Consider the following 25217-nt stretch of genomic DNA (forward strand, 5'->3'; position numbering starts at 1 on the left):
ATTTAAGCTAGACATGTACATTTACATTTATAAGGCTATTATGCAATAAGAAATTCTGATTTGTTTAAAATCCATAGATTTTTTTTCATAGAAATAAAAATTGTAAATATATGGTGATATCTTTCCAAGGAAGCTCACCATATATAGGAAGCTCAGGTTATATAATCCATAACATAGCTAAGTAACCTACATTAATAATGCATCAAATAAAACTGTTAGGACAATAGAATTAAACAGACATTTTTAGTTTCCCTATCTTTCTGAAACACAAAGGAAGCACAGAATAATTAAGCTATCTAGTTATGTCAGAGAGACTATTTTAATTTGAATTCCAATTCCAGCACTAACAGTATGACAAGAATTAAATGTGAGAGAATGCATTAATGGATAAATCACTTTTGCCCAGTGCAGGAACTTAAGTACTCACTTAAGTACCTCTTAGTTAAGTTTCATTTCAGTTCTAAAATTTTATTTTCCTTTTTGCTTTTCTCCCCAGTTTTAGTGAAAAATATGACTACTTTAGAAAAAATAAACATACAAAGGATAGTTATATTCCACCTGCATTCCCACACAAGGAAAAAAAAGCAGTTGGTGTATAAATCTTCCAAAGCATCCTTAGGATGGTTAAACAACTTGAAACAACCCTCTCTTTCAGGAAGATTAAGGTCACTTTCCAAGTGCCTTTGCAAATCCATCCTAAAGATTCACTAAAGCAGTAGTTCTGAAATTTTAGTGTGTAAAAGTCATCTGGAATACTTATTAGACACCAAGATTCCCAAGTTTCACTTCAAAAGATGTTCAGCGTCAGATGGTCCACATTTTGAAAAAGCCACACTACAGGCACAATTACACAGTCCCTTTATCCTAAGGTAGGTAAACAGATTAAAAAACCTCAATAGTTAACTCACCAAGATACTTAGAACCACTGACCATTAAATTTATTTCATGAAAGACCATCATCTCTTCCTTATTTAGATGGACGTTTTTTCCTACTTCGTTTTTGGCTACAGAGTCTGATGGATCCTCCCTTATTTATTCCAAATGCTAAAACAAAACTGTCCTTCATAGACACATACCAAAGAACAATTTCTTTTGCCTCCATCAAAAGTTAAGCAGATCTTGTAAAAGAAACAATACAACCCATCTCTCTTTTCTACTTACAAGGAGGACAAAACAGACACTTTCAAAGTGGAGTCTTCAGTGTACCTCCAGTGCTGAAAACAGTGCTAGAAAACTGTCAATATTAAGGACCTCAGCAATAACTGTTCTAATTTGGGGGGAGGGGGAGAAAAGGACAACCAAATTACAGTAAAGTCTAATTCATAAACTGAGTTTTCATAACTGAGAGGGATCTTAGGTAATGATCTTATCCTATCTCCTTCTTTTACAGATAAGGGAGTTATTTTTATTTGTTAAACACAGGAAAGAAGCTCCACAATTCAAAACAGAATTTCTATCACCTGAGCCTCCTTCTCCTTAAAATCCATCATTTAAAGATTAGTCCCTTTCTATGAGACATGAATTATGCAAAAAGGAATACTAAAAGTCCAAGAATATCAGATTACTTTAAAGTAACAATCCTGGAATGCAGTATTTTGACAGGAAAATAAAAGTTTTACCTTGCTTGATAGAGGGACTAAATAATGACATAGCATCTTCTTCATGTGATAACACTGTAACACTAGATGGCCCATCTTCTACCTGCATACAATATTACATATTAGATGGAAATACATATTTTACCAATAATAAAATATACCAATTATTGAGTAGCTATGTATTGATCCAAACAGTCCATCCTAAAGGAAATCAGTTCTGAATACTCACAGGAAGGACTGATGCTGAAGCTGAAACTCCAATACTTTGGCCACCTGATGCAAAGATCTGACTCATTTAAAAAGACCCTGATGCCAGAAAGATTGAAGGTGGGAGGAGAAGGGGACAACAGAGGATGAGATGGTTGAATGGCATCACCGACTCGATGGACATGAGTTTGAGTAAGCTCTGGGAGTTGGTGATGGACAGGGAGGCCTGGCATGCTGCAGTCCATGGGGTCACAAAGAGTCGGACACAAATGAGTGACTGAACTGAACTGATATACTGATCATTCTGCTGGGTGTTCTACAGACATTATCAATAACTCTCACAACTAACCTACAGGATAAGTAAGTATGTTCACCTTACAGATGAAAAATACTTCTATAGATAACACAGGAAATACAACTGATATGTAGTGGAGCTGGGATTTCAAACTAAATCTGTCAAGTTTCAAAGTCCACGTTCTTTCTACAAAATCTATTACCTTCCCAGCTACTTGTTTTCATATTTACAAAAGAACAAAATGTCAAGTACCTGGCACACAAAAAGGCTAAGCAAAACTTTGTGAAATGAATTCTTTGAATTAAACATATGACTGGGTACTTTTTGTAATTTTATAGCCTTCAATTTCCAATTCTGTGTTTAAGGCAAAACTCTTCTCTAGCAGAGTTATCTTGTACTTAACAGATACTACTTAACAGATCCTCAAATATTTGATTTAAAAATATTTTAAAAACACTTTATTAACATAAGCTTACTTCTTGGGTCACATATTCAAAATATCAATCACTGTATTTTATAAACACAGTGATGTGTATTTTACTGCATTTTTGAAAACTGTTAATTCACTTACAGCATAGTTTAACTCAGAATCAAAGCAGTTCATCTACCTAAGTGTTTTGATTTCAATATAACAGAAATTAATGTCCTTTTTCTCTAATCTCAAAACTTTTATAATAAAGATCTATTCATTATCATCAGAGACCAGTAATAATTTCAAATCCATATAAGCTCTTAAATTTTGTACAATGTGCCTGATTAATCTATTTTTAAGAAATGTTTTTCTAAGTTAATGATGAATCAATCTTTTTTTAAAATGAGAATTGTGGTACCATATGCAGAGCTACAAAACATTAGTGACACTTTGGTGTACTTTCTCTTACTCACCTTGTGTTTTTTTCCAGCTTCTCTTTCATTATTTTGTCTATCTTTCTTATCAGGAAAAAGGAATTCCTCATCTCCTTCAACGAATGCATATGGATCAATTTTAGGTTCTTGTTCTGAATCAGATGCTATTGCTGAAAGATACTGATTTTTAATTTGATATTGCTGCACTAATTCATCAGAAACTTTTAAAGGTTTCTTACATTGCACCATTAACCTGCATCAAAAAACAAAATTAGAAAAATTAATTATATTCTCCATAAAAGCATAAAAATTTCTAAAGTGACTATCACAAAATTTTCAGATTTTCTTAAAAAAAAAAAATTATTTAGAGATGATCTAACTTGCAATCCTCCATTTTACAAATGAAGAAACTGAGGCGTAGAAAGGTTATGTGATTTACTGAAGTCTCAAATTCAGCAACAATGAAATAGAGCTAAAATCCTGGTCTCAGTCTTTCACCCAAATGTGTTGTCTTTTGGTAATCCACTCCATTCCCAAATACTCAAGTGCATTACCCTGTACAAATTCAATCACTTGAAAGGGATTCATATCTAAACTGCTTCAGCACAGGAACTCTCAAAATTTGCACTAAACAGTGAGACTACTGAACTTTTATACAATTTATACCTTTATATAATACCTTTATAATAATTTATATCTACTTCTACACAGTTTATACCTTCACACCTTTATACAATGAAAGTGATTATCCTTTTCCTACTGCCATGAGTGGATATACTTTAAGTTTAAAAAGTTTAAGAGGCTGATTTGTATTTCATGAAAATAACAATTTGTCAACTGTAAATAATTCTAGCAAAACTTTTATAATGTCAAGTGGAGTTTCAGCACAAGTTATCTCAGAGGTTTTTACTAATCACATTGGAAAATAAGTTATTAGTCTTCTGGTTCCACTTCATGAATGATAAAAGTACCTCTATACTCTCCTAAAATATCCAATAAAATGACAAAGGACAACAGAACAGCCAAGACAACACTGAATTAAGAAAGATGAACTACTAGAAACAGAGACCAGAAAAAAGTGAAATCTAAGGCTTAGCAAAAGAAGTCACAACAAACTGATCGCATCACAAAACCCTGGAAATGATCATCAGGACTTTTACATGTCTGAAGACCAAGGTGCTTGGTGAGTGTGAATAGAAAAATGATTCATTTTCGGTTTGTATGACACTTTTAGACTCCTAAATTCATTTTCTCTATGGCTCGCAAAGCTGAGATTCCCACACTACTGTAACAATGGCAGCCCGGCTTCTAGTCAGATAATGCTTAAAATCCTGCAATGACTATTTTACCCTGAGTAAAAAACAAAGTCCTTATAATATCCTATGAAACCTTTCCATGATCTGTCTCCCCTTTTCCCTTCATCTTCTACTATTCTATTCCTCCCTCTCTCACTGTTCTTTCAAGGGCTTCCTTGATATTCCTCAACAGGTGAGACACACTCTTGACTGTTCTTTTTATCTGGAACTTTCTTCCTCCAAATATCTGCATGGTCAACTCCCTCACTTCCTTCAAGTCATGTCACCTATTTATGAGACTTTATTTAAAATAAATCCACTATCTCAACATTGATCCCCCTTATCTGGCTTTACTTTTCCCTCCATAGCATTTATCTCTTAATATACTATGTAATTTGCTTATGCTCATGGCTGTCTGTCACTCCACTAGACTATAAGCCTCTAAATGTCAGGGATTTTGTCTGTTTACTGAACTATCCCAAATGCCTAGAGTAGTGCCTGGGACATAGTAAGTGTTCAATAAATACTTGCTAAATTAATACATGAAATCTAAAAGCCACAGAGGATTGAGATACTGTGTTTGCATTAATAATTCTAAGGTACACTATGTTGTACTTTGAAGTAAATCATCTTTATTTGTCAGAAAATGATACTACTGCTGCTCCTTGTCTGTCCTGGATATTAAGACAAAAAAATCATAAGAGAAATAAGGTTTGGAATCAATGAGGTATTTGCTAGTTTATAAACTATCTGAATGACAGAGCTACCACAGCTAGCTAATCTATTCACCAATGTCCAGCACTAGAAGCACTCTATACCCTATAAACTAAGGTTTGAAATAGAGGCAATCAAAAGAATAACTGACATTTTCTCACAATGCTATCAAATATGATATATGTCACTATAATCTCAATGTGCCTCAGATTTATCCTCAAACTGAAATCTCAAATATACAAAACCTTTTTCCATAGGAACACAGTGCTAACCCAACTGTCAATGGGGTATATGTTCTACAGTTTATCTATTAGAATGGTTCTGTTCTATAAATAAGCATTTATTTCTTAAGAGAAGTTTTCTATCTCACCATATTAGATGCTAAATGTTTCCTGAAATGTCTATCAGATACCAACATAAATCATTAAAATAGTATTTTTATCTACTTTGACATGCATTTTCTTATTTAATACTTAAAAGTCATGAAACAGGAACCAGAGGGTGTGCTCTCTGACTTGGATGTGAAAATTATGTTGGAAGAAATGGTCAGATAGTGGCAGGGTTAGGGCAGGGAAGATTTTAAATATGCAAATACACATAACTATTCATAGGGGGAAAGTATAAGAACCTACCCCTCATCCCCAGTCACTAACCTGAAAGACTACTCTGTGTTGAGGTGAATAAAACAACTATTTCCATATTAAGTTGTCCTCTGGCAGAAGCAGAAAAACTGCCACACTGTTCACATAAGTAGTTGTTAAGCTAGTGGGCAGTAACATTAAAAAGAAAAATCCTACTGCACAGGGCTCTTTTAGGAATAAAAATGAGTAAACCAAATGCAATACCTAAAGACAACTTTTTGTTATTTTATTGAAGGGTTCTCACAGCAAAGAACTGAAATGAAGTCAATGATATCAAGAGTATCAAGTCACAATAAATGAAAAATGTAAATTATTTACATTATACATCCTTCTGTATTTAAATCTGATAAAAGAAATAAAAACTGTGATTTTTTTTTAAAGATAAGCCAGATTAAAAACTCAAGTTAGCATTTCATCACTATCCAATTATAAAGTATACAGACACTTTTGTGAACAGGAACAACACACCTCTCCTTTTCTAAAAGGAACTTTCACATAAAGCCAAATTGTTAACTACAGAGATAATTTCAGTCAGATATAAAAGTAAATACAGACAAACTGGAAACGAATGATTAGGTACAACCATGAACAGGAACCTTTGTAATGCCCAAAGCAAACCAAAATTACTTTTATTAATTAACTGTATCTCCTTCTTTTCACTATGACAAAGCAGTACACTACCCTAAAAAGTATTTGTAGAGAATTTAACATGGCTTACAGCTTATGCTTTTATATCTTTATTCAAAAGAAATTCTTTCAGACAAGATGTAACAATATTTTAGAACTAGCAATTATAAAAAGAGGTAAGCTATAATTTAAGAATTGTTAATGAAGAAATTAATTTAATAAATCTCAAAAAAATTAATAGTACCTTTTCTAATACCATCTCCAATATTCAGAACCAATCCTTAAACTGAGTCAAGCTAGCTGTCAAAAGTATAGCTGTATTGCATTAAAGTAAGATATCAAATAAGGAAGAAAAACAATCTTAAAAAGAAAAAAAAACTTAAAAGATTTAGAATACAGTAAATCAAAGCAAGTTTACTTCATCATAGACATCTTTCTATGAAACAAAGTAATTAAAATCTATCTTTTAGAGATCAAATAATGCATTATAATAACTATATACATACAATAAAAATCTGATATATCACTGATACAACATAAAAGCTAATTCTACTAATGGACATTATGGTTAAGATATCTTGATATATCCTTAATACTGACCAAGACTTCATGATAAGAACTATGCTCAAGTACAGTTCTTTGTTCAGGGTTTAGAAAGATTCCTTGTGAATCAGAATAGCAGATTATTTTAAGCTGTCACAAATTCTACTAAAACTAAACTCTTGAAAAAATATGTCAAAAAGCAACTGTAATGTTTCTTGGCAGAAATTTTGCTTTTTAAAAATATTTACAAGGTCTTAAGCTACTATTCTAAAATAGATGTTATCATTAACAAAGAAACTATAATCAGACACAAAAAGAAAATAAAGATATTTGTCAAAGATGTGTATATCTTGTGTGGGAGATATGCTAAGCTCCACCCAACCTCTCTCTCCTCCAATTAAATTCTAACAAATCAGAAAAGGAATTTTGCTTTAAAGGGGCTACTAAAAAATGCCGTGCTGGATGAAGCACAAGCTGGAATCAAGTTTGCCAGGAGAAAAATCAGTAACCTCAGATATGCAGATGATACCACCCTTAGGGCAGAAAGTGAAGAGGATCTAAAGAGCCTGTTGATGAAGGTGAAAGGGAGTGAAAAAAGGTGGCTTAAAAGTCAACATTCAAAAAACTAAGATCATGGCATCCCGTCCCATCACTTCATGGTAAATAGACAGGAAAACAATGGAAACAGTGACAGACTTTATTTTCCTGGGCGCCAAAATCACTGCAGATGGTGACTGCAGCCATGAAATTAAAAGATGCTTGCTCGGTGGAAGAAAAGCTATGAACAACCTAGGTAGTGTATTAAAAAGCAGAGACGTTTCTTTGCCAACAAAGGTCCATCTAGTCAAAGCTATGGTTTTTCCAGTAGTCATGTATGGATGTGAGAGTTGGATCGTAAAGAAAGCTGAGCGTCTAAGAATTGATGCTTCTGAACTGTGGTGTTGGAGAAGATTCTTGAGTCCTGTGGACTACAAGGAGATCCAACCAGTCAGTCCTAAAGTAATCAGTCCTGAATATTCATTGGAAGGACTGATGCTGAAGCTGAAACTCCAGTACTTTGGCCACCTGATGTGAAGAGCTGACTCACTGGAAAAGACCCTGATGCTGGGAAAGATTGGAGGCAGGAAGAGAAGGGGATGACAGAAGATGAGATGGTTGGATGGCATCACTGACTCGATGGACTTGAGTTTGAGCAAGCTCTGGGAGTTGGTGATGGACAGCGAGGCCTGGTGTGCTGCAGTTAGTGGGGTCACAAAGACTTGGACACCACTGAGCGACTGAACTGAACCGAGCTACTAAAAAATTTGGCATCAACTCCTGCACATGAAGCCTAAGAATAAAGGAAATGCTTAGAAATGATGAATTACTCTTCACAAGTGGCCATCACCAAATAAAACTGATTAGCAAAATAAAGAGTATGTCTTTCTTTTATCTACTTATTATTAATACCTATTACAACCCTTTAATACCAATCAGTGGAAAACTTCATTTATTTATGCCAAATGTAAACTGAATTGCCACTTAAACAAAAATAAAGGTCTAAATTTCTCCTTCATTATTTCCTAAAAAAGCATACATTTGTAAAAGTCAACTAGTATAAAGAAACTTTTTATTTCCACTGATGCATTCTTGCCACTCTGTATTATAGATCTATTCTAATTGGCCCTAAGATTCTTTAGTCTACTCCACATCTATAAAATCCATCCATCCCTACTGCATCCTTCTAATTTCCTAGGAAGGTCCCTGTATCACCTTATAAACAATAATTTGCTACTCTATTATACAGTTCCACCCTACTCTTGAGATTTCATTTCTCATCATGACATACCAAATCATTGAGCAGCACCCTATAATCTTTCCATACTAAGCTACTTAAAGCTTCTGATCTCTATAAATGGAATTATTTTCTACTCTGACTCTGTGTTCCTACTATATTGTATATATATCTGTATCAGAGAATTTAATATTATTTTCTATTAGATTACAATTTCATTTAGGGCCAGGACCAAATTTATCTTATACTCCAACATCTTATGGCATCTTGTATGTTACAGAAACTTCAGTTTTATTCAAATTGATAATGCATCTTTGAGGAATATGAATTTTAAAAAGATAATCTTCCTACAAAAGGAGAAAGAATAATGTAGGAGTTGCAACAATCTTCTAATTAATTAACCTCATTAAAATTAAGTGTTATACATTTAAAGACTTTCAAAACTCAAAGTATTGAAAAGGATGATAGAAATTTACAGTGACTGGGTAATAGGAATTCACAAAATTTTTTAATATAAAACAAACTAGGCTTTTGAATGGATTACTATATGGCCAGAAAGGTGTTTGACATATTACATCTTTGAAAATATAGAATACTTCTACAAAGAATTTAAGAAGATTGTTTAAATGCCATTAAGGAAGTTTAACAGTAATTTAGGGTATTTATAATTCTTTTTAGAGAATTTATTTTTAATCATAAGGGACATCATCTGACTCTGTCAACTGGCTTTGCCATTTACTGTAAGGAGATGACCAGTCCTCATGATTTCCCATCTCAAGTGATATTAAGAGCAGGCACTTGAATTAATAAGTTATTTCAACAAGATCTCTTTAACTGTGAGAAAAAATAACTTTTGTTTCAGCACAATACAAACACAGAAGACCATGCCAGGTATTTTACTGTGGTTTGGAGAGACAGAGTATGGGAGAGCTCTCACGTGAAACTAATCATTAAACATGGTTAGCATATCTAATATAATAACTTATTCTAGATTTCTATTTCTGTTAAAAGTTATTCATGACATTAAAGGATCTCAACATGACTAACATTTCAGGCTGGAGAATAATTTCTTGTTGTACGGGATAATCCTATACATTGTAAGATATTTAGCAGCATCCCTGGCCTCTACCTATCAGATGGCAGTAGCACACTCCCGGTCGTGACAATCTCTCTCTAGACACTGCCAAATGTTACCTGGGAGGGGGGTGTGTGTGGTGTCTGTGTATCAGATGCCAGTTGACACTGCCAAATGTCACCTGTGTGTGTGTGTGTGTATCAGATGTCAGTAGGACACTTTCGGTCGTGACAAACAATCTACCTCTAGACACTGCCAAATGTCACCTGGGAGGGGTGTGTGTGGTGTGTGTAACAGACGTCTGTCAGCAGCACACTCCCGGTCATGATTAACAACCTGTGTATGTGTTTATGCTGAAAGAACACAGTAGTACACAAGACAAAATCCTTACCCTCATAGAGTTTACATTCTAATGGGGGAAGAGACCATTAACAAATATGCAATTTCAGGTAATTTTATATATATATATATACACATATACGTATACACGGAAAACAGGAAGAAAGCAGTTCACAGGATAGGCAGTCACTTAGGGATTAAAGAGAAGCCACAGTTTAGTTACAGTGGTCAAGGAAATACTTCCTGAGAAGGTAAATTTTGAGTTCGACTGAACAAAAAGGAGTGAGCTGTCCCCTCTCCCCCACTGCCCCATAATGCAGTTCTAAAGGCCTTGAGGAATGACCTTAGCTTTCTGACAGAACAGCAAGAAAGCCGACGTGGTTAAGTCAGGAAGCAAATAGGAGAGTAGTAAACACAAGTGAAGAACCAGGTATGCAGGAGATTGTGTAGAAACCTTACAGATGAGGAAAAGACTATGGATTTTATTCTAATGTAAAGGGGAACTACTTGTTTCCAACATATCAGTTGTTTTCAAGAGAACTGTTGACTAATTCAGTAATTAAGTTAGTCGTCTTCCATGATCATAAGGATATCCTAAAGTCCCTCAATTTTAAATTAATTTTAATTTTAAAAAAAGTCATACTAGTATGCTTTTACAATTCAAAGTGCTAGACAAAGCACACATTTATATCTATTAAAATAATAATCAAGGAACTTTAAAAGAAAATACATCTCTGCAGGGAAAATGAGAGGTTATAAATGGATCGGGCATTTTACTTTATCTCAGGGAAGCTCAAAAATCAATGAAACACGAGCAAAATGAAAAAAAAGAAAAAAAAAAATCAATGAAACACTGTAGAGAAAGTTCATAGCTTAGAATATGCAAGAGGGGGCTAAAGGCAAACTACATTAACAACAGGAGGGCCAAACTGCCTAAAAACCAGAGAAAACTTCTACTTTTATCTCTAGAAAGAAATGAAAAAGCTGAAAATGGAGAAACAGAAAGTGTTCCTTTTAAAAAATAACCATTTTTTAAATTGAAGCATAGTTTATTTACAATGTTCTATTACTTTCAGGTGTATAGTGATTCTGTTTTGTGTGTGTGTGTGTATACATTATTTTTCAGATTCTTTTCTATTACAGGTTATTACAAGACACTGTAATATAGTTCCCTGTGCTATACAGCAGGTCTTTGTTGTTTATCTATTTTATATATACTAGTATGGATATGTTAATCTCAAACTCCTAGTTTATCCCCCTCCTCTACCCCCACCCCAGTCCTGAAAGGGTTCCTTTTCTAAGAAAAATGAATAAATAACCTGCTGAAGGCACAAGATTTGTCATTCTTTTTATCCTGAAAGTTTAGGTATAAGGCCTCTGCTCCAAAACATCCACTACCCCACTACCATAAAGTGTTTAGAACTGATACACAATTGATACTGAAATATTTATTGAATGAGTAAGTCCTGCCAATTGACAAGGTTCTATCTTTACACACAAATTTCCACTCAGCTTCTCTATTCCCTCATTCTAAAATGTGTAAGATGAGGAGCTTCCCTGGTGATCCAGAGGCTAAGACTCTGCACTTCCAATGCAGGGGGCATGGGTTTGATCTCTGATCAGGGAACTAGGATCCCATATGCTGCAGAGCCAAAACAAATAAATAAAATGTGTAAGATTAAACAATAATATGATGAGAATCAGTATAGTAAAGAAAAAGAAAAAAAAAAAAAAAAGAAAAAGACCAAAACAAAATACTTCTAAAGGAAAAAAAAGTTACAGGACATTTAACAAGGGGGTGCTATTATTTTTTAATTTAGAAATTAAAAACACATGAATAATAAATATTAAAACTGTAAGAAAAGAGCTAGAAGTTGAGGAATCCTCTCAGGAAAAAAAAAAAGAGAGAGAGAAAATATAAAAGTTCAACATCTGAATTCTACAAATTCCACAGAGAAGAGAGGAAAAAACAAAGACATTATCCAAGAAAAAAGTAACTTCCAGTAATGGGACAAAAAAAAAAAAAAAGACTTCAAATTAAACCAGCCCTCCTCAAAAGTTCAGTACAAGGAATGAATGAAAATATCACATTTATAAGTGCGCGTGTGCGTGTGTATATATATACACATACACGTATTCTTGTGAAATTTTAACATTCTAAGCAAAAGATCCCAAAAAATTTCACTGACGACAGAGAAGAAAATGAAATCTCTGCACACTACTTGGCCTTGTATTGATAAATAGGTAGATAGTTTTAATGACTATAATAGTAAAATGAATATAATGGTTTTCACATTAAAAAAAAACACCAACTGATTCACTTTGCTGTACACGTGAAATTAACACGACACTGTAAATCAACTATACTCCAATAAAAAATTAGGGGGAAAAACCCTACTATAGATACAAATGCAAAAAGCTGTGGGACTGATGATAATCAGAACAACAGAGAAAGTAAAGGGAGAACTAAAAATAAGATCATTTTTGCCCCAAAGTACATCATACATAACATGTACCTATGACATACTTTGTGGACAAAGAAAGCAGACCACAGAACAGAGGAAGGTATTTGTAGTACATATAACTAACACAAGAGTAACAACCAGAAGATACAAAGAATAAATCGGGGTGGGAGGGAGATGAAAGACCAAAAATGGACTAAAAATTATATCCAAAGTATATATAACTAATATAAGATTAACAACCAGAATATGAAAGGAATAAATCAGGGGGAAAAAAGAAAATAGACTAAAATATGATATACAGTATAGGCCCATAAACACTTAAGTGCTGCTTAACCTGACCCCACTCCAGTACTCTTGCCTGGAGAATCCCATGGACAGAGGAGCCTGGTGGGCTGCAGTCTGTGGGGCCGCTAAGAGTCGGACACGACTGAGCGACTTCACTTTCACTTTTCACTTTGACGCATTGGAGAAGGAAATGGCAACCCACTCCAGTGTTCTTGCCTGGAGAATCCCAGGGACGGGGGAGCCTGGTGGGCTGCCGTTTATGGGGTCCCACAGAGTCAGACACGACTGAAGCGACTTAGCAGCAACCTTACTAGGAAACTGTAAAACATATAGTAAGACAATAATATGCCATTCTGCATGCAGCAGACTAGAAAATTAAAAGTCTCTTAATACCAAGTACTGAGGAAAATGTAGAATAGCTATTCTCATACTCTGCTGTTTGATGAGAGTGTAAACTAGTATAGTTTAGAAAGTAATTTGGCAACAACCTTTAATGCTGAATATCAATATACGCCATGGCACAGCAATTCCACTTTTTGTTATATTCCCTAGAGGAATTCTTACATACAAGTGTACAAGGAAATGTGTACAAAAAAATTCACTGCTACATCTTTTGTGAAAAACTGAAAATAATCAACATGCCATCTCAAGAGAGTAGATAAATTGTGTAAATTTTGGCTAATATATTCATAACAAAGAAAATACTTGAAAGCAAGTGAAATTAATTAACTAGAGCCACATGTCTAAAAACATGTAGAGAACTGATAAATACCAAATTCAGGATAGTGGAAGAAAGAATTAGAGGAAAAATAATAGTATACAAAAGTGCTAATTGCATGTAAAATCCTTAAGTTGGCTGATGGATCAACTTAGTTGATGGATAAACGTTATTATTTTCTCTGCTTTTTTTGTGACTAAAATATTTCATAATAAAGAGGTCCCCTGAGGAAAAAATACAGTAGAGAAATTATCCAAAATTAATACTCAACTACTGAAAGGATTTATTATTGTAAATCAAACCCTGAAACCATTCTGGTGTCTATTAAGAACTTACATCATTTCCACCCTTAAATTTTAATTGACTATTAAAAAAAATACATACTCTGTAACTGATGTTACACTTTCCTGTCCAAAAGGTCCAACTGGATCATCCTTGAATTTATCACTTGGAAGTTGAGGTGGTAAAAACTCTAAATCTTTTTTCTTTGGGACCTTGTAATACTTCCAGGCTATATTAGCTTCATCTTCTTCCAAGTTTACTGCTGTACCAACATATATTGTAGGTTCTACAGCTTCCTGGAATTGAGCTGGGAAAGACTGGGATAAACTGTCTATCCCATCTTCCACTGGTTTAGAAGGAATCAAGGGATCCGGTGTTGGCATTTGATAAAAGTGTTGACTTTGTGGAGTTGAGGGTGTTTTAGTCACTCCTTCATCAACCACATCACAGGGGTGAGGACTAAGTGGGGGTGGTTGAGGTGAATTTGCCATTTCAGTGCCATGCATTTGAGGAGTCTTTGCTACATCATTAGTTCGGATATTTGTAAATCTCACTTGACTGTCTGGAGCAGAGATCACAAGTCTTTGGCTGGCTGAATCTGTGTCCATGCCAACATCATCACTAACAGATACACGATGGTGAAAAGGAGTCAAGGGGCGTTTTTGTGGTTTTTCACTCTTTTCTTGCTTTTCATTGGTCTTGTGCTTCGGAAGTACTTGTTGTTGCTGACTTAAAGATGGTGCCTGTCCTTGTTGTCCAGGATTTCTAGGTTTGAGATTTTTGTGTCTGAAAAGTTAAAAGAAAGGTGTATTAATAGCATAACTATTGTATCAAAGTATATAAGTTAATAGTATTAGAAATTTCACATGTCATTTGTTTTTCATACATAATCCTAAAAATTATTTAAATTTACATAGGAAAATTCTCTTTAGTGGCCTAAAACTAAGACCATGTAGAAAACTTTATAAAAGTCAATTCTCTCATGCTCACTTAATATGTAATCAGATAGGCAAAGGTGATTTGCCTTACATAATTTAAGTATCTTAGTATTTGAATATAGAGATAAGAGTCTAGTTAAGATAAAAAGGTATAAAATAGACTCAAATCTATCCATTTAACCCTCTCCACTGAGGGAACATACTGAGATACCCTTCTGTGCAGAGCCTGGGACCTCTTATTGTACAGGAAGGGAAAAAAGCATGAAAGTTAAAACTGCAGTTATGCTGAAACGACACAAGAGAAACCCATTATTACCATGACCAAAATCAAAGACACTGTAAGAAAACAAAATCATAGAACAAAATTCCTTAAGAAAACAAATGTACTTGGTGATTACATAGTTGTATATATTTGTCAGAACTCAAAACTGCCCACCTGAGAAGGGTGAGTGTTAGTTACTCTATTAAAATTATACCTCAATAAATTTCACTTGAAAAAAAAAAAAAAAACCACAGATGTAAATCAGTAACAAAAGATAAGCAATTGAGAAATGCATAAATTAAGAACACATCATAATCAAATGGGATTTGCACCATGAATGTAAGGTGTAACATTCATAAGAAAAAAAAAACAGTATTGTTCATCATATTAATAAAACAAAACCATATGATTATCTCAATAAATACAGAAAAAACATGACAAAATTCAATACTTATTCATATATTCATATAAAAAGATTCGGCTAGCAAGTACTAGAATTTAATCCAATAAAGTTCTGTTCAATTCAGCTGCTCAGTTGCGTCCGACACTTTGCAACCCCATGGACCGCAGCATGCTAGGCCTCCCTGTCCATCACCAACTCCCAGTTTACTCAAACTCATGTCCAGTGAGTCAGTGAGGCCATCCAACCATCTCATCCTGTTATCCCCTTCTCCTTCCGCCTTCAATCTTTCCCATCATCAGGGTCTTTTCAAATGAATGAGTTCTTCATATCAGGTGGCCAAAGTACTGGAGTTTCAGCTTCAGCATCAGTCTTTCCAATTAATATTCAGGACTGATTGCCCTTAGGATGGTCTGGCTGGATCACAGTGCAGTCCAAGGGACTCTCATGAGTCTTCTTGAACAACACAGTCCAAAGCATCAATTCTTTGGTGCTCAGCTTTCTTTATGGTCCAACTCTCACATCCATACATGACCACTGGAAAAAAAATAGCCTTGACTAGATGGACCTTTGTTGGCAAAGTAATGTCTCTGCTTTTTAATATGTTGTCTAGGTTGGTCACAACTTTTCTTCCAAGGAGCAAGTGTCTTTTAATTTCATGGCTACAGTCACCATCTGCAGTAATTTTGAGCCCCCCAAAATAAAGTCTGTCACTGTTTCCTGTTTCCCCATCTATTTGCCAGGAAATGATGGGACCAGATGCCATGATCTTAGTTTTCTGAATGTTGAGTTTTAAACCAACTTTTTCTACTCCTACACTTTCATCAAGAGGCTCTCTAGTTCTTCTTCACTTTCTGCCATAAGGGTGGTGTCATCTGCATATCTAAGGTTATTGATATTTCTCCCGGCAATCTTGATTCCAGCTTGTGCTTCTTCCAGCCCAACATTTCGCATGATGTACTCTGTACAGAAGTTAAATAAGTAGGGTGACAATATACAGCCTTGACGTACTCCTTTCCCTACTTGGAACCAGTCTGTTGTTCCATGTCCAGTTCTAACTGTTGCTTCTTGACCTGCATACAGACTTCTCAGGAGGCAGGTCAAGTGGTCTGGTATTCCCATCTCTTTCAGAATTTTCCATAGTTAATTGTGATCCACACAGTCAAAGGCTTTGGCATAGTCAATAAAGCAGAAATAGATGTTTTCCTGGAACTCTCTTGCTTTTTCGATGATCCAATGGATGTTGGCAATTTGATCTCTGGTTCCTCTGCCTTTTCTAAAACCAGCTTCAACAGCTGGAAGTTCACGGTTCATGTACTGTTGAAGCCTGGTGTGGAGAATATTGAGTATTACTTTACTAGCGTGTGAGATGAGTGCAATTATGAAGAGTTTGAGCATTCTATGGCATTGCCTTTCTTTGGGATTGGAATGAAAACTGACCTTTTCCAGTCCTATGGCCACTGCTGAGTTTTCCAAATTTGCTGGCATATTGAGTGCAGCACTTTCACAGCATCATCTTTCAGGATTTGAAAGAGCTCAACTGGAATTCCATCACCTCCACTAGTTTTGTTCATAGTGATGCTTCCTAGGTTGACTTGACTTCACATTCCAGGATGTCTGGCTCTCTAGGTGAGTGATCATACCATCGTAATTATCTGGGTCATGAAGTTCTTTTTTGTATAGTTCTTCTGTGTATTCTTGCTACCTCTTCTTAATATCTTTTGCTTCTGTTAGGTCCGTACCATTTCTGTCCTTTATTGCACCCATTTTTGAATGAAATGTTCCCTTGGTATCTCTAATTTTCTTGAAGAGATCTCTAGTCTTTCCCATTCTGTTGTTTTCCTCTATTTCGTGGCATTAATCACTGAGGAAGGCTTTCTTATCCCTCCTTGCTATTCTTTGGATCTCTGCATTCAAATGGGTGTATCTTTCCTTTTCTCCTTTGCCTTTCACTTCTCTTATTTTCACAGCTATTTGTAAGGCCTCCTCAAACAACCATTTTGCCTTTTTGTATTTTCTTCTTAGGGACGTCTTGATCCCTGCCTTCTATACAATGTCATGAACCTCTGTCCATAGTCCTTCAGGCACTCTATCAGAGCTAATCCCTTGAATCTATTTCTCACTTCCACTGTATAATCATAAGGGATGTGATTTAGGTTATACCTGCATGATCTAGTGCTTTTCTCTACTTTCTTCATTTTGAAGTCTAATTTGGCAATAAGGAGATCATGATCTGAGCCACAGTCAGCTCCTGGTCTTATTTTTGCCTACCGTATAGAGCTTCTCCATCATTGGCTGCAAAAAATACAATCAATCTAATTTCGGTGTTGACCATATGGCGATGTCCATGTGTAGAGTCTTTTCTTGTGTTGTTGGAAGAGGGTGTTTGCTATGACCAGTGTGTTCTCTTGGCAAAACTCTATTAGCCTTTGCCCTGCTTCATTCTGTACTCCAAGGCCAAATTTGCCTGTTACTCCAGGTGTTTCTTGACTTCCTACTTTTGCATTCCAGTCCCCTATAATGAAAAGGACATCTTTTGGGGGTGTTAGTTCTAGAAGATCTTGTAGGTCTTCATGGAACCATTCAACTTCAGCTTCTTCAGCGTTACTGGCTGGGGCATAGACTTGGATTACCATGATATTGAATGGTCTGCCTTGGAAACGAACAGAGACCATTCTGTCATTTTTGAGACTGCATCCAAATACTACATTTTGGACTCTTTTGTTGACTATGATGGCTACTCCATTTCTTCTAAGGATTCTTGCCCCCAGTAGTAGATAAAATGGTCATCTGAGTTAAATTCCCTCATTCCAGTCCATTTGAGTTCGTTGATTCCTAAAATGTTGATGTTTACTCTTGTCATCTCCTATTTGACCACTTCCAGTTTGCCTTGATTCATGGATCTAACATTCCAGGTTCCTATGCAATAATTGCCCTTTACAGCATCGGACTTGACTTTCGTCACCCGTCACGTCCATAACTGGGTGTTTTTTTTTTTTGCTTTGGCTCCATCTCTTCATTCTTTCTAGAGTTATTTTTCCACTGAACTCCAGTAGTATATTGGGCACCTACTGACCTGGGGAGTTCATCTTTCAGTGTCCTATCTTTTTGACTTTTCATGCTGTTCATGGGGTTCTCAAGGCAAAAATACTGAAGTGGTTTGCCATTCCCTTCTCCAATGGACCATATTTTGTCAGAACTCTCTAATCCAATAAAAAACATCTATTAAAAAACTCCTGGAGAAGAAAATGGCAACTCACTCCAGTATTCTTGCCTGGAGATCCCACAGACAGAGGAGCCATGGGGTCGCTAGAGTCAGACATGACTTAGCGACTAAACTACAACTAGTAGAAGAAAAACTGTCTTTATTCACAGAACACATGGTTAGAACTTTACAATGAAGGCATTAGGCTGATCACCACCTTCTCAATCTTAACATTATTAAAAGTGGGAAAACCAGGCACATGTCTCCTCTGATGTGACACCATACAAAGCAACACAACACTACCTATGAAATATTCTCACCAAAAATATTAAACCTGAATCTCACTAAGCCTCTAAATCAGTAGCGCCCAAAAGAATTTTCTGTGATGACAGAAATGTTATGTGGCTGCTGCAGATTTAAAATGATACTTATGCAATGGAGGGACTAAATTTTTAATTTTATTTAAAACCAGTTACTTTAAATAGCCACTCGTGGTTACAAACATAGCTAGCTAGTATTGGAGGGTATGGCTCTAGAGCTACCTTCCATTTTCAGAAATACAAGGAATAAAGAACAAGTTAAAATATATGACAAACTGAGAAAATTTGTAATGTGGGACATTCTAGAGAACAACTTTTCTAGTTTCTCCAACCAAGTCCATGTCATAAAAGGGGGAAGAGGACTACAAGAGAGACCTGGAAAACTTAATATCAATTCTACATTCCTTGTTTGAATCCTGGAAGTCAAACTAAACACAAAAAGATATTTCTGAGACAAATCTATATAAAGTATCAGATGACACCAATAACATGCAGTTTCTTTTATCAGATATGATAATGGAATTATGTAAGAAAATACTGACTTTTTTTAAGAGTTGCATGCTGGAGTAGGAGTGAAATGAAGATACTTGAGATCTGCTTTAAAAACCTTCAGCAAGAGTGCAGCTTTGAGGACTAGCCAAATAAAGCATTATATCAACAGTATTATAGAGTACTATGAACTTGAAAAAACAAAGTGGAAACTATGTGCTGACAAGGAAAGATACGCAGGATAACTGTTTTTCTAAAAAGCAAGTTAGACAACAGTATACATAGCATGATTCCTTTTGAAGAAATGAAAGCAAGCAGGCAGATCTACATACATACATAAGAGGGAGAACTTGTCATTTTAATTTTTATATAGATATGCATTATTAATAGCATTTAAAATTTTAATAAAATTATTGGCTATTAAAAAAATGAACAGTAGTTCTTACCCAATGTTAAGAATAATCCCTTCTCTACCTACCCCCTCTTTGAATATTTTCAACAACAAGGACCACATTACCTTATGAGGAAATGCATTCCATCATCAAATAGCTCTAGTTGTTAGAAAATTATACTGAAATAGAAACTTGTCTTTTCTATGCCAGACATTCATATATGTGTGTGTGTGTGTGTGTGTATATATATATATATGCGCATTTTTCCTATACCCAGGTATTAGTCTTATATTGAACTCTATTTCTAAAGCTGTCCTGCCAAGAATGGTATCCAAAGTCACACATGCCTTATAATGTAAAACATACTTTAATTTTTAAAGACATTTATGAAAGAATGTCAACTATCTAAAATTTTTTTTTTTTTCTTTTCAAAATACAGTTGATTTCTATAAAAGTATTTTACTCATGTTAATTTGTACTGGGCTTATTATTTTTTTAAATAAACTAAGCAGTGCTTTAAAATTTCTCTAAAATTATATAAACAGACATGTTGTTTATTCTTTTGTGACCCCATAAACTAAATAACCCACTAGGTTCCTCAGTTCATGGAATTTCCCAGGCAAGAATCCTGGAATGGGTTGCCACTTCCTTCTCCAGGGGATCTTCCCAATTGAGGGACTGAACTCACATCTCCTGTATTGGGAGGTGCATTCTTTACCACTAAACCACCAGGGAAGCCCCATAAACAGACATAACCCATATAAATGAAAGCACATTCAGAGCCTCTGTAACTTTTAAGAGTGTAAATGAGTTCTGAAACCAAAAATTTAAGAATTCATCAAGTTATGCAAGGCACTAAGGAGAGAAACAATCTCTAATAATCTAAGGTGTCCCAAGTATACCAGGGATACAAAAAGTATCCTTCTGTGAGGCTAAGAACTATTAATCTGAGCTATATAAGAACAGCAGTGGCTCTCCAAAACTTTGGTAACATCAAATCATAGTCCCTTTCTTCTATATAGATAGACCTTTGCCTAAAAAGTCTAATCTTTAGAGACAAGTGAATTTCACACTAAAAGTCAACAAAGGGGAAATTTTTCTAAAAAAGAAACTGTCCTGAAAGTACAATCCAACAAAATGATTCCTTTAGATTATGTTTCCTACTGACTGAAGTTCCTAGTATTTCAATGTTAATATCTAAAATAATTGCATCACTTTCTACTTATATAGCTTGCTAAAGTTTAATTTTCTTATGCACATTCCACCAGACTAAAGCCTAATAACCATAAATGTGTAATTTTTAATCTCACTAATAACTAAAAAAAATGCCAATTAAAATAATGTTATGTTTTTCATGTTTTATGTTTTATTATAATGGGAAAAAAATAATTTTAAGGGCAGTTCTCAGATCAGTGAAAGCACAAGAAAAACCAATACCTTTGTATGTAAAAAGTGGAAGTAAAACTGGTAGTCCTTCTGAAGTCAAAACAAAAGTATTTAAAAAGGTCCCCTCACCCACAACTGTCTATCACATCACCCACCTAATTTTATTTCCTTCTTAGCACTCATCACTCATCAATTTTAGATTAAGAATTCTTTTTGAAAACAAATTAATTATTTGCCCCTCCCCTTAGCATGCAGGCTTCATAAGAGGAGAAGCCCTGTTCACTAATGTATCCTGAACCTTGGACATCATCTATCACTGAGTGTTTCCAAAAAAAAAAAAAAAGACCTAGCAAGTAATTGATAGTCACAAAATTGTTATTTTACTTTTAAAAAGTTAAACACAAGCTAAAAACTTTTGCAAACAACCTATTTGCCCATCAATCCTAGAATGATTAAAAACACTATGATACCTATATTCAGTAGAATATCAAGAAGTTTTTTAAAACAGTAAGGCAGAGTCACAAGTAACTAGAATGAAGAGATTGCAGGCACATTAAGTGAAAAAATAAGTTGCTAAATACTTCGGTATTATGTTTTCGTGTTGGGAGGAAAAACATATATACACACAAAATTACACACACACACACACAAAAGAATAATACTTAACTGGCAAGTAATTATTTCTAGTGAGAAGAGAGTAGGATTTGGAAAGAGAGAGCACTCAAGAGGTACTTCAGCTCTATTTATATAATTTAAATTCTTAAAAATCACATATACTCATGCAAACTGCTTATATAACTATGCAACTTTTTTTTCAAATCAATTTCCAAGAGAAAGGTCCAGTCCTATCTTTCACACAGAGTTAACTTACTACAGAGAATCATTTACAAAAAAAAAACACAGGAAAATGAGGTAACAGAGAAAGTAGTAACAGCAGGGAGCTTCAATCACTACTATGACTGAAAGGACAATAAGATGATGTAGTCCCATCAGATCACAAAAGCCTGGGACGATGCTAGAACCACAGCAGGAACTACCTAATGGAAACTGGGACCAGGGAAGAACCAGCTGATAAAGGGACACAGCTGTTGCTGGAGCTGGCTCAAAAAAGGGGTGGGGAAATACCCTGGTTTCTTCCAATCTTAAGATTACAACTAATCTTCTGTTAGTGCCTCCAACTAGTCAATTCCAAAAAACAAGTGAGCCTAATCAATCATCATGCTGTACATCTTAAAGTCATACAGTATCACTGTCAATTATATCACAATAAAGTTGGGAGGGGAAACCAACAAAACATGTTGAAAGCAAGGAAGCCTACAAAATGTAATTCCCTGCAATACAGAATAGGGCAGGGAAAAGATACGGATAGATTTGATAATAAGCTCGTTGACTGGCACAGTCAGTTATCAGTGTATGCCCTACTTCTGATATTCTATGGCAGGAGAGGACTCACACATATGGTGGCTCAAAGTCCATTTCAAGCCTTACTTAAGTAAAAAAGAACCAGATTTGGGGGGAGGGGCAGGGGTAGAGCAGGAATCTAAAGTACAAAATGCAATAGTAAAAAAGTAAATGATTAGAAACACTATTTACTAGATGGGTAAAATTACCAAAGTTAGTCAAATACATAGATTATATCAAATTTCACCATATGAAATCTCTGTATTCTGGAGGAATTTCTGGAAATCTGAGACAAAGTATGTCTTTAAAAATAAAAGTTTAGCTTAGAGACCAAGAATTAACACTTATGTTTACCAATGTGAACTTTGAGTGTCTTCCTCTAAAACTATTCTAGGCAAATAGCCTTAAAACCTAAATCTTTCAAAAAGAATAAAGCAAAGCCTAGGTTAGAAACTAAAACAGAAGAGCTGCTACCAAAACATGCCAATACAGGGAAAGAAAAGCCTAATTCCATTATGCATTCTAGTGGTCTTAAACCAGGGATTAGCTAACTTTTTCTGTAAAGGACCAGACGGTAAATATTTTAGGCTCTAGGAGTTATACAGTCACTCCTGTAACTAATCAACTCTGTAAAAGCAGCCACAGTTAGTACATGGATGAAAAGATGTGGCTCTGTCCCAATAAATTCTTATTTATGGACACAAAAATTTGAATTTCACATAACTTTCATAAAATATTTTCTATTTTTTTTTTCAAATATTTAAAACTGAAATCATTTCCGCTCACAGGCCATACCAACCACGTGAGCCAGATTTGGCCAACAGATCAGTTTGCCAACCCCTGGTCTCAGACAAAATAATGCACTGAATCCCTATGTTTCAAAACTAAGTTTGATTTTTCCCTCCAAGGTGAGTATAGCTTTTAACTATTTTAAACTGTTCAACAGGAACTAATCCATCTATATTTTTAATCCAATCTATCAACAACACAGGTGCATTTTTTTTGTTGTTCGCCCCCATCCCCACCTGCACTCCCAACCTGGCGCTTCCCTGATGGCTCAGTGGGTAAAGAATCTACCTGCAGTGCAGGAGACACAGGTTCCAACCGTCCCTGGGTCAGGAAGAATCCCTGGAGGAGGAAATGGCAACCCAGTCTAGTATTCTTGCCTGGAAAATTTCATAGAGGAACCTGGCAGACTTACAGTCCATGGGGTTGCAAAAGAGTCAGACATGACTGAGCACATGGCCCACCTCCATCCCACCCCCAGCATAGATGGATTTATTCAGGATAAGCAGAGAACAGCAATATGGGGTCTACAAACATGGTTAGCAAAGAGTGAGTTCCCTGTATGGCAAGGGAAGGCCAACACTTTGATAGAGGAATAAACGAGGGACAGGTACAGTAAACAGAGACCATGGTTTTTCGTTGGCCTCACCCTTGTTGGAAAGGAGAGGAGTGTTTCTTCTTTCTGTTGTGCTCTTTGATTGTCACACACAGTGTGAGAGCTCCCCCCATTCTGGTCAGAGCCAAGTTTTTAACGAGGTTGACAAATATTTTAAAATGTAGTCTTTAACCCAAAGAAATCTATATAAACATAAATTTAATCTATGCAAAAACACACCAGAACACTTGAAGGGGTGTCACTGTACTCAAAGCTAATATAAGAAAAACCCTGACCCTAACCTGCATGCCTCCTTCCCTCTGGCTCACAACCATGACAGTAAGAGGTGGCTGGTCAGTGCAGGAGACACAGGTTCCAACCAATAAATAAACCGTATTTATTCACAAGTCCTTGATTAGGGGGTGTCAGTGCCATTATTTGTTTACTCATCTGCAAAAGCATATGATCTGCCTTTAATCTGTAGACTAAAATAATAAACTCTTGGCAATACAATCTGCATCCCTTGATAACCAAACCTCATCCAAGTCCCTAAAGAATTCCATGTACATTCATTCTTCCACTGAGCTTTCAATCAATATAGTCTATTAGAAAGCCTGTATTTTTACAGCTTTGGTCCCTTGTTAATATTATTTTCTGAATCTTAGTTCAGCATTTCACCTACAGCTTGACCAAAGGGATGCTATAAGAAACTGCTGCACAAAACCCAATATTGTATTTACTATAAAAAAAATTGAGAAAAATTTTATCTAGTATATCATGCATCATCTTTTTTATGAGGACCCTTGGGAGAAATTTCTCAACCATAGTGCTATTTATGAACAGCTTTCTCAAGAGACTTGTGTTCCTCTTACCTTATAGATACTATATATTCCATAATTCAGTATAAAATTCTTTTAGGCTGTGAATTCAAGCTTTCACAGTCCAACTCTGGTAACTGTGTAAGAATCTATGACATACATTTTTATGTACTTCTATAATTAGCTCCATATTACTGAATTTTTATTTTCCTCAAATTTTTTTCTTTTGGGAAAAATCCTGACACTGTGTTTATATATTTTTACCTCAAACAAAGTGGGGCATAAGTATGCAATGGCGTAAGAAACTATCACACACATATATGTACTTACATCATTCAACTGGGGGAAAAAAAGTACTTACCTCAAACAGCTGCAATTTGTTCTTTGTGTGGCTTCAACAAAATCCCAGGATGCTACTTTATCAGCTGTCTCTTCTTCACACAGACCACCTGATGAAGCCGAATACTTCCTCCTAAAATTTGAAATTATATAATCTTTAGAATTCATAAAAATTTTTGTAA

At 35.3% G+C, this 25217-nt stretch overlaps 1 protein-coding gene across 2 annotated transcripts in view; it reads right to left on the reverse strand.

Moving 5' to 3' along the window:
• Positions 1-25217, reverse strand: part of MED13 (mediator complex subunit 13) — a 96547-nt gene that overhangs the window by 39393 nt on the left and 31937 nt on the right. For both annotated transcript variants that reach the window (XM_086360560.1, XM_086360561.1), the window contains 4 exons: positions 25058-25168; positions 13807-14490; positions 2986-3199; positions 1620-1701 (listed from right to left, as the gene is read on the reverse strand). In XM_086360560.1, the coding sequence (XP_086216686.1) occupies positions 1620-1701; positions 2986-3199; positions 13807-14490; positions 25058-25168 (1091 nt within the window). The remainder of the gene's footprint in view (positions 1-1619; positions 1702-2985; positions 3200-13806; positions 14491-25057; positions 25169-25217) is intronic.

The sequence above is a fragment of the Bos grunniens genome, chromosome 19 (genome assembly GCF_055505025.1).
Source record: "Bos grunniens cultivar Pamir isolate PY7600 chromosome 19, Bosgru_T2T1.0, whole genome shotgun sequence".
In the NCBI taxonomy this organism is placed as follows: Eukaryota; Metazoa; Chordata; class Mammalia; order Artiodactyla; family Bovidae; genus Bos; species Bos grunniens.